The sequence below is a fragment of the Ruditapes philippinarum genome, unplaced genomic scaffold (genome assembly GCF_026571515.1).
Source record: "Ruditapes philippinarum isolate M1 unplaced genomic scaffold, ASM2657151v2 ctg5383_1_1_1_1, whole genome shotgun sequence".
Lineage (NCBI taxonomy): Eukaryota > Metazoa > Mollusca > Bivalvia > Venerida > Veneridae > Ruditapes > Ruditapes philippinarum.
The window spans coordinates 117,929-128,220 of NW_026861954.1; the positions used below are offsets into that span (position 1 = coordinate 117,929).

General features: G+C 36.3%; 2 protein-coding genes across 2 annotated transcripts; both read left to right on the forward strand.

Annotated features, from left to right (window-relative positions):
* The first annotated feature begins 1,480 nt into the window (after positions 1–1,480).
* LOC132717452 (zinc finger protein 862-like) lies at positions 1,481–3,900 on the forward strand. The gene is made up of 3 exons (XM_060700921.1): positions 1,481–2,769; positions 3,068–3,531; positions 3,751–3,900. Exons 1-3 carry the CDS (start codon positions 1,935–1,937, stop codon positions 3,898–3,900), a joined length of 1,449 nt encoding a protein of 482 aa, XP_060556904.1. The 5' UTR covers positions 1,481–1,934.
* Positions 3,901–4,513: 613 nt separating this feature from the next.
* LOC132717457 (uncharacterized) lies at positions 4,514–5,846 on the forward strand. The gene is made up of 3 exons (XM_060700924.1): positions 4,514–4,665; positions 4,910–5,177; positions 5,383–5,846. The coding sequence occupies exons 1-3, from the start codon at positions 4,529–4,531 to the stop codon at positions 5,719–5,721; spliced, it is 744 nt and encodes a 247-aa protein (XP_060556907.1). The 5' UTR covers positions 4,514–4,528; the 3' UTR covers positions 5,722–5,846.
* Positions 5,847–10,292: the final 4,446 nt, after the last annotated feature.

Consider the following 10,292-nt stretch of genomic DNA (forward strand, 5'->3'; position numbering starts at 1 on the left):
GACTTTTTACATCAAGTTTGAATGACATAATGCACAATGGAATCCAGCATAATATAAAGTTTAAATATCATAAAGCAAGATGGAATAAAGCATAAGGCAAGTTTCAATGTCACTAAGCAAGATAGAATAAATGCATTGATTCTGTTCCATACAAATTCTTTCATGATGGTTCAATTCTCGCTTCAAATTTAGAAGTCAGACTGAAATTACGCAATATATAAAGTCTAAGTAAACGTATTGTCTAAAACACAGGCACAGGACTACTGTGCCAATTAAAGCGCATTACAATTTGATACCGTGTAAAATAGGGAAAATATGATATTTTGAATTTTGAAACATCCGCAGATGTGTTCATATGGCGATTATCATGGAACCTTCAATGTGACACATAAGTGCCATTTCATAAAAAGCGACATATTGTCCCCAAGTAAAAAAATGTGTGTGCCCTAAAGAAGAAAACAATGGGCGGAACTAAATAAAATGGAATTTTGAAAGGGGATCAGAGGATATGAAGCCTGCATATCACAGATAATACGTCAAATGACAAATTTTAAAAGCAGGCCACATATCCTTAGGGTTATTCAACAGTATTCAAGTGAGGAATATTGGAACCACCCAATAAGAAAACAGCCGAATAGAAAGAATTAAATAACCACAAGCACAACAATAATGTCGTGCTGAACGATCTTTAAGGAACGGAAATATAACATATCTGATTGATTGTACGGGGCGACTTTTTACAGCCTCCACACGGCTTAAAAAAACGCTGATGTGGCGATAAAATAGAGAAAATATGAATCCCTAAAGAAAGCCCAACACGGCAAAATTGAAAAAGTTGCAGGCTCGGTTTGATCGAGCCTGTTCATGGACGGTACTGTCAAGTGCAAATTACCGTCCACGCCCCAGCAGAATTCAACATTTAACATGAACTGGTAAAATTTGGAATTTTGAAACATCCGCAGATGTGTTCATATGGCGATTATCATGGAACCTTCAATGTGACACATAAGTACCATTCCATAACGTCTATTCAAACTAATACAAAATGTAATAAGCACAGCAACTTTATTATGACTTATTGGGATAAGCATAATGCATGTGCTTAAACTTATATTTTATCTTGTATGATATTTACTTGAAAACCCCATTCCAAATAATAAATAAAGCTAAACATAACAATAGAAGAACAACTAAACATTCTTAACTATCCTAAAGTATCTAACGTATGTGTGTTTGTAACAATAACATCTCATCAATTACATGATTTACCCTATATAGCATACATAAATATATCTTTCTAAATCTTTGTACAAGCAGGCACAGTATACCTTTCAATTGGGTACTTGTAAATAAATGTAGGCTGATATACAAAAGAATACGGTTATTACATTATTTATCAATGGCATATCGCATGATAGCAAACTTTTGCCAACATTTTATCATTAACTTGTTATCTTTTAAGCAGGTATCTATCTTACGGTCTGTGCGAAAGTCCGTCGGTCCTCGGTCCTGGCCGAATAAAAATCATGCGGTCCGAGATAAATTTCCTTTCCGTCAGTCCTCGTGTCCGAATAAAAATTCCAGAAGCTATAAATATATAAATGACCTTTTTATTGATAACGTCATCAACATTTTGTTTTGACAGCTTAATTTGCATACCTCAGCTACGTCATGCATATTTTATTTCCGCTATTTTCCGTCACACTATAATTTAAATGGCCGACTATAGCCGGATAGTAAACATTTTGATGACGTATGCTATTGCTGAAAAGGGAAATCACTCCGCATGACTTGCCGGTTCCCAGCATATAAGCGCGTTTGTTTTGATTCTACACTGAAGGTCACGCTACGATAATCAGGTGATTTCGTTTTCATACAAATATTATTATAAATATTATTAAATTAGCATTTAAAACATTGCAAATATATTAAATATGCTTTCACTGAAATATGTTGAAGGGGCAAAACCCGGCCAACCTATCAAACGAAAGAAAAGTGAAAGTGAAACCAAGGACGATGCTAAAAAACGCTGGAAAGATTATGAACAAAAACGGGTAGATCGATCGTTCAACTATGAGTGGCAAATAGGGCGTCCTTGGTTAAAATTTGATAAGGAAAAGGGGGTTATAACATGTTCTGCCTGTATTAATGTTTATGGTACATCGGGGTCTGGCGGATCAAATTTAAAAGGAAAAAATGCCTTCATAACAGGTAGCACAAATATGAAAAAGTCCTCAATCACTGATCATGAAAATAGTACAAGCCATGTAAATGCAATTTCTAGGGAAAAGGCCAAACATTCTACCCCAGTGCAGCAAGCAAAATCTGTTGCTGGAAAGACACTTCTGTCTATGAAGGCATCAGAGAAGCATAGAATTGCCTGTTTGTTTCGGGCAGCACATGGACTGGGTAAACAAGGCCGTCCCCTCAGAGATTTCACTTGGCTATGTGATGTAAATGAGGCAAATGGTGTTGATTTAGGAAAAACTTACAGGAACCCAAAGTCTGCTCTTGTTTTTTTATCTTACATTGCAGATGCAGAGAGGGACAAGACTACCAAACTTACAAACACAGCACCTGCATACTCTTTATTAATGGATGGTACAACAGATTTGTCGGGTGATGAACAGGAATGTGTTTATATTAGAGCTGCATTAAATGGAAAAATAATTGAACGGTTTGCTGGCATCGGTTCCCCAAAAAGCACATGCTCCAAAGATCTTAAAGAGTTTGTTGATGGGGCCATAGGAGCACTTAAATTGAATAAAGGTTTTAGACTTTGTCTTACTACCTAATATAAAAAAGCTTATAAAAATCATATCACAGTAATTAAATTGTGAACTTTCATCAAATCCTGAACCATAAAATCACTGTTTCATTTTTATGTAAAGTTCTAACTGCATTTTACTTATGAATGCTTGTGTGTTCACTTTTATAAATATGAAAAATATGTTTGCTGTATCCTGTTCTTTACGTCAAGCTCATTTGGTCATTTCTAACCCCTTTACTGGACTTTTTTTCTACATTTTCTTTTGCTTTGCATCTCAGCTTTTAAAGTATACTTTAGATAAAATGATTGGCCTCGGATCAGATGGAGCATCAAATATGGTTGGAAGCAAGGGAGGACTGGCAACACTCTTGAAGCAAGATATCGGGGAGCATTTTGTAAATGTTCATTGTTTCAGTCACCGCCTTGGGTTGGCATTTAGAGATGCTGTGAAGAAAAACAAGCTTTATGAGAAGTTAATGACACTTCTTATTGGGGTTTACTACTTCTACACAAAGCAATATAAAAACAAAAAAGGACTTATGAGTGCATTTGAGGTTATTAAAGTTAAGCCCCATATGCCACCCAAAGTTACAGGTACCCGCTGGCTTCCTCATATGAAACAAGGCATAGCTGTTCTACTCCGAAACTTCAATGCATACAACACCCATATGAGTGATGCTAGCCACACAAATGCCAAGGCTGAAGGGCTAGTGAAGATTATGCTAGACAAGCATGTCCTAACTTTTGCCCTTTTTATGCAGGTTTACATTTTTGATATTTGAAACAAACAGTATTTCAACTATATTTAAATAAATCATTTCTGAAGGAAATTAAACCGTTTGAAGAGATTAATCAATACAAATTTCACTCAAATTCAATCATCATTCTTGGCAAAACCAACATTCCATAAGACATTGATTGATATGTATACATACATTATTAATGCACTGATCGATATACACATTATTAATGCATTTTAGAAACTTCTTGAGCCCCTGTGTAATTTGCAAGAAAAGCTGCAACGCCAAGATATAACCTTAGCACATGCCATGGCTTGGATAGAAACAACAATGGAGCTAGTTATGAGTTTGGAAACAAGGTACTGTAACCTACATTTGTTATCAGCATAAATTATTGTCTTTGCTATTTCTGTGATTTTACATATTATGTAAAAAAAGCTTAAAATGATAATTTATCATCAAGTTATTTCAATATATAAGTTTAATCTTAACAGGGAAATGAAAGAAATTAATGACTTAATAACCACTGGCCACAACAATTTACGAGGGTCATCACCAACACTGTCTTACAAATCTGATGTAATCCAGGGCATTTGTTCTGCATTAAAAATCAGATTTGACTTGGATAGAGATTCTATGACGCTTGTCAAAGCAATCAAAATCCTAAGGACAAAAAGTTGGCCGACACACAATGATGTGTTATTCGAAAGTTAAAAAAAATATTGTTGTTGTTGTTGCTGTTGATTTTTATTTTTGTTGCCTCTTGTTTTTCAGATTGAAAGTTGGTGTTTTTTTTTATTCAGTTAACAAACCAACTTGATATGATTTTATCCCCCAAAACAAAATGATAATTTGTGTGCTTTGTTATTGTACAGTACAAAATGCAAATTATTTGATAAATTTAAAACCTAACAGTAAATTGAATACAATATTCCAGGAAAACTATTACCTCCTGTCCTTTTAAAATTTTGATGACATCTGTTTAAACTAACTTTATCATAACGATCCATATTTTACAATGCAGCATTTGGACATGAAGAAGTCACAATGGCTGCCCGGCACTATGCGACATTCCTTAAGAAATTCTGATGGGGAATTTTCTACAGATACTGTCAGCCTACAGTGGATATCTTTCAAGAAGATAATGAAGAAAAGGTTGATATTCAAACTTTTTACAATACAATAGGTGTTGCTTTTGTGCTTCACTTTTATTTACTTCTTACCTGAAAGATAATTAATCAATAAATTATTTTTTTTAATATAAAAGTTTGTGTAAAGATGTCATTGATTGATCAATAAATAACTTTTAAATGTGCATAACTAAAATTTTTAAGATGCCATAAGTATGTTAACTGTATCAAATGTTTAATAATTGCACCGTAATAACTGTTTATTTCAGACATGGAGACTCTTTGACATCAATGACATTGGCAGACCTGCATGCAAATGAAGAGGAGTTTTGTCAGCTCTATAAACTTATTGACATACTCCTCAGTCTTCCACCAACCAGTGTGCCTTGTGAGACAACATTCTCACAGCTAAAGCTTTTAAAGACCCATCGCAGACTTAAATTGAAGCAAGGTACACTGGATACTTTGATGCAAGTGAATCTTAATAGCCCGAGTATTGAATTGTTAAACCCTGAACCCTCTATAGACATGTGGCTGGTAAGCTTTAAAATGTAATAACTTAAGAAATTACATGACTGATGACTTTGTAAAATTATGATATAGCACATCTATTTTTTGTGCAATTCAAATTATTTGTTGAAATATATTTATACAGGTTATATAATGTAAAAGAAATTAAAATGTCAAAATTCAGTGCTTGAATAAATCTTATTGATTTGATGAAAATTGATTTCATATTCAGGGTAATAGTTTGAAACCAAGGGCTGGTAGAAGGCTGAACTACTTCCGTACCCCAAAGAATCCCAAGGATAATGTCACCCAAGAGCCAGAGAGTACTGTTTCCAGAGCAACCGAAAGTGCCCTAGAAAATTCAGATGTTCAGGAACAAGATGATCAAGTTATCATCGCAGAGATGCAGCAAAAAGAAATTCATATTGAACAATCTGCGAGTGACTCTGAGTCAGATTTAGACTCAGACATAGATTTAGATTATGATGATGACAGTGACTACTTTAGTGATTTCCAGGATGAAGAGCTAAACTCCAAAAAAATATCAATGTTTGCAAATGAACAACAATAACCTGATAATAAAATGAATAAGAATAAACAATAAAATATGTTACTGTAATGTGATTTCAGGATTTTTTATTGTAAACCGATCCCGTATTTTTAGTTTGATTTAATGCTTGAAATGTCCGGGCCGGAAAAAAAATCATTCGGGCCGGAAATAAACCTAATGGTGCCGGTCCTTGTGGCCTGAAAAAAAAAATTGACTTTCGCATAGACTGATCTTATTATCTGTTATATTATTTAATTTGCGGATTAACAGTAACTGCAGAAAAAAAAGAAACAAACGGTTCAAAAAGAAAATTAAAGAATAGAAAATGAAGTTTTTCTTTTCTTTATTCTAATATGTATATATATAGGTATGTCTAGTCACAAATGTTGTGTTATGTATGAATCATTTCTAAAAAATAAATGACAAAGTTAAGAAAATATAAGCAAAATTCAATTATCTGACATTAAATATCTTATCATCAATACACAGCAAAAGGTTTCAGCATCATTTCATAAGACGCTATGTTAATTGATTTTAGGATTTACTAAAAGATACGTCAACAACGCTTTTATCAAGTTTGGATTCTTGGTTAAATAGGCGTAAAAGATTTAACATGACGTACGCCAGGTATCATTCAGGAAAAGTTGCTTATTTAAAGTGTAATACATATTCCAACGTGAATTAGGAGTTTTTGTTTCCAGTTTTTGTTTACAGATTGTTTTCCTAAATAGAAACGTCTTGCTAAAAACAGTTTTGATGCTTTCTGCTCAATTTTAAATAATCGCGCCTTCGCAACTTTCGTGGGCGTTGTTGGTCCAAAATGAAGACTGTCGCTCTATGTATAACTTTTGAGCCGTTTAGAAATTTATGAAAGGATTCCTGACCAATCAGATTGCACTAAGGATTTATCTAAGCCAATCAGAATCGGTCGGGAATTCCCATCCTAAAATTAGTGAACAGCTCAACTGATCATAATAACAAAATATAGAGTAAACATTTTATTTTAAGTTGTAAGTAATCATTTTGGTGAGAAATAACATTGTGCTATAAAATGCATTTCAATGAAATTTGTTTAGTAATTTGGCAGGAGAATTAAAGAGAATTAGGATGATTCCTAATTGGGTACCGCTCAAGCCGGTGCTAAGGGGCGTGGGGGATCTTGCACGTATTCATTATCCCTCATGTACAGACTGAATCAAACCGAGTCTGCAATTCTTATGTAATTTTGTTGTGATTAATGCTTCCGAGGGATCACTTTGTTTCCAGAATTTTGTATGGACCACTGCCAGGTAGAACAAGAGAATTGAATTCATGTACTTAAGTGAAACAGTCCTTTGATAAATATTGTGATGGATTTGAAATGTGTGATATGGTCATAGCGGCAAATTCCACTGACATAGATTTCTGGTCAGGCGATAAAGCATTCCAATTAGCTGGAGGCCACTTCAAATCTTCAGTAAGTTGAACTGATTGGTCTGGAATAATATTCCAATCACGGCGTGCAGGCGGGAGGAGAGGCATACATCCATCCTGCAATAAACTGATGGTGCTCGTCCTGACATTACCTGAGGAAATTTTAGGTGTTGGTATGAGTATAAAGAGACATACACAGTATGGTAATCATGAAGCACTTCTGGCTCATTAGAAGCTGTTTGACTTTCAGCTGGTGGCGGCTCAATATGTGATGGCTCAGACATGACAGGTGATGCACATTGAACAGAAAAATACAGAATCCCTAAAGAAAGCCCAACACGGCAAAATTGAAAATGTTGAGTTACAGGAGGAGTTTGGCAGGGTGTGTCTGTTATAAATAACTTTGATGGGCCTCCTTTTGAAGAGGATCTTCTGGGAATTCATCAACTTTTTTCAGTCTATTGGTCATCTTCTGCGACATCAAGGTGTATCGTTGGAGGTAAAGGTATTGGTGAAAGTGGTGGAAAAATTCCGCACTCTTCCAATATACCTCCAATCACATCATTCTTCACTGACTTTGGATTGGCGGCTCGATCGGAGGCATCTCCAAAAGAGTCGTCATCGGCGAATCTTTGTTGCCTGCCACCGTCTTAGGCATCTTAATTGTGAAATGAGGCTTTGGCTTGTGGAGGATGATATTGACATAACGCTCATGGATGCCCAAGAGAGCGGCAGACTCGGTTTTTGTTTCCTGCTTATGAAGGATCTTCTAGGAGGCAGATGGAATTGTGATGGCTTAAGTGACCTTGATCTATGTGTGAGGCTTTTGTGTCTCTTGTTGTTTTCTCGTCTACGGTAAGTATCTACCCCTTTGCCCCTATTTTTTATTTATTCTATTTATATCCCCCCCCCCTCCCCGTCTCGTGTCCCCTTCACCTGTGTCTTTTGACTTTATGGGCCTTACATTCAATCATTTATTTGTTTTCATTTAGTTCCTTATCAGTTTCTAATTACTTATTCTTAGGTAGTGGTTTGCCTGCCCGTTCTCTGCCTTATGCCCTTCCCTGTTTTTGTTTGGGGTCCTGGGCTCCTTGCCACTGGCTCTTGTTACTGGGTCGGGTGGGGGCTGCGTTCATTGAACGCCGCCTTTCCTTGATGATCTTGTTTATTATATTTTCTATTCATCTATAATCGTCAGAGATACCAAGGTCAACTTTAGCCATCACATAGGAATCATCGAGAGTAAATTGAGCTTTTATTTCTCGCGGGAACAGAATGACGTCTATCAGCATTAGAGATGTAGAGGGTCTCTTGACGGAACTGTTTGCTGGACCTTTAGCCAGCTGCCAGCCTTCGAGCCACTTTGTTATACAAGGCGGTCTTCCAGTGGACCATTTCGTAACAAGATCACGGGCATAGACAGATATGACATCATCATAACATTCTGGTTTATGGTCCTTTATGTATTTGTGAGGCTCTAAGGCAAAGTAAAAGGCTGTCCTGGTGGTAAACAAACCCTTAGGAGCCTCCTGGACCTCTTGGGGATGTTTCTTCTTTGCGTGAAACCTCAAGTCCCCTACTCGTTTAAAGATTCTCGGCTCCTTTGTCACGCAGAAAGGACATATCACTTTCACAACATCGTGCTTGTCACTCCTGATGTGCTCAAGCAACTCGTTTTTGACAAGAAAGGTTGCTGAACATTGGCTGCAGTCAAAATTACCAACAGTAGACTGCACCTTCCTTGTGTCACCAGAAGCCATGCCTATTTAAAAAAAAAAAAGGTGTAACGTGTACCGAGCGGATGTACAACAAATATCTTATAAATATTTCTTTGGGCTACCTGCCGGTTGATTAGATACAAACGATTATTAAATATGATAAACAAGATCAACAAGGAAAGATGGCGTTCAATGACCTCCTTCGGGACCATAAACCCGAATGTTATGATGATGTCATATCGGTCTATACCCAAGAAATTATCATATACCATAAACAATCAGCTTGAATTAAACTCCGAAATACACTATTAAATTCTCAAAAGTCTCAATATAGTAAAAATGTTTACAATATAACACTATGAAATAATTCGAAAGCTATAGATATCGCGTACGCTGCAACCCGATAATTTCCTATAGTCCAGCAACTACCTCCCTATCTATGAAGCGAGGCTTCTATTTAGATAGAAAGATAAGTTGCTGGTAGGGATTTACAACAAATTTCAACTATTTTTATCTACACAAAACTTATTCGTTATTACTCTACCTCTGGATTTTTAATATCTATATGTTACCATTTCCCTGATAGCGAGGCTTTCAGAAAATGTGGTGGTCTATAAGTACCCAGAGTGAAATACAATTTCACAAACTTTAATCTATCGACACTATATCCATGAAGCTAGGCTTCAATTGGATAAACAAGAGTATTTAGTTTTGGCCAATTCTTCTTTTCTACCTATGAAGCTAAGCTTCAGTTAGGTTGACGAAATTATCCTCTATGTATGAAGCGAGGCTTTAGTTACATAGAATAACCTGGTCCCGGTGAATTCCTCTGCAGACTGAATAATTCTTGTGTGTGTTTTTAGGTTTATTTTAGCTCGGCGCCGGAAATTCCATATGTCCGAAATCTCAGCGTCCATGCCGGTCCACTCTAGTAGTCTCATCGGGGACGTCTTTTTCATGCCGATATTCCCAAGTCCTGTTCTTCGTTCGATGGAGGAAAGACAATACCGGAAAAGCATCAAGTTCCGTGACGGCTGCAAACAGGCGGTTGACATAAAACGGCTCTTGTTAGCGCCACCCTCCAGAGTTAGTCACGACAGGTCAACCAATCACCTCTGGTACTTAAGATGACTTGACCTTGACCTGCCGTGTGCCTTCTCCGCGACGTGCACGCCTCTGGAGGGATTTGGAGAAGTAAATAATGAATAATTCTGGCTCATATCGCCGTATTTATACCTGCTGAGATGACCGCTCAAGCATGACTTATTTTCATTGGCTGATCAAAGTAATCGTGATCACTGAGACGTTTATTAAATTAAATGATTTCAAACGTTCATTGAAAAAAACGTATACCAAACGTATATCGTAAAGTACCGTAAACTTAAATACATTGTCGCAATATAAACAAATAACATAATAGAGTTAGTTAACACTAATATCATTTCAGAAAACGATAATCTT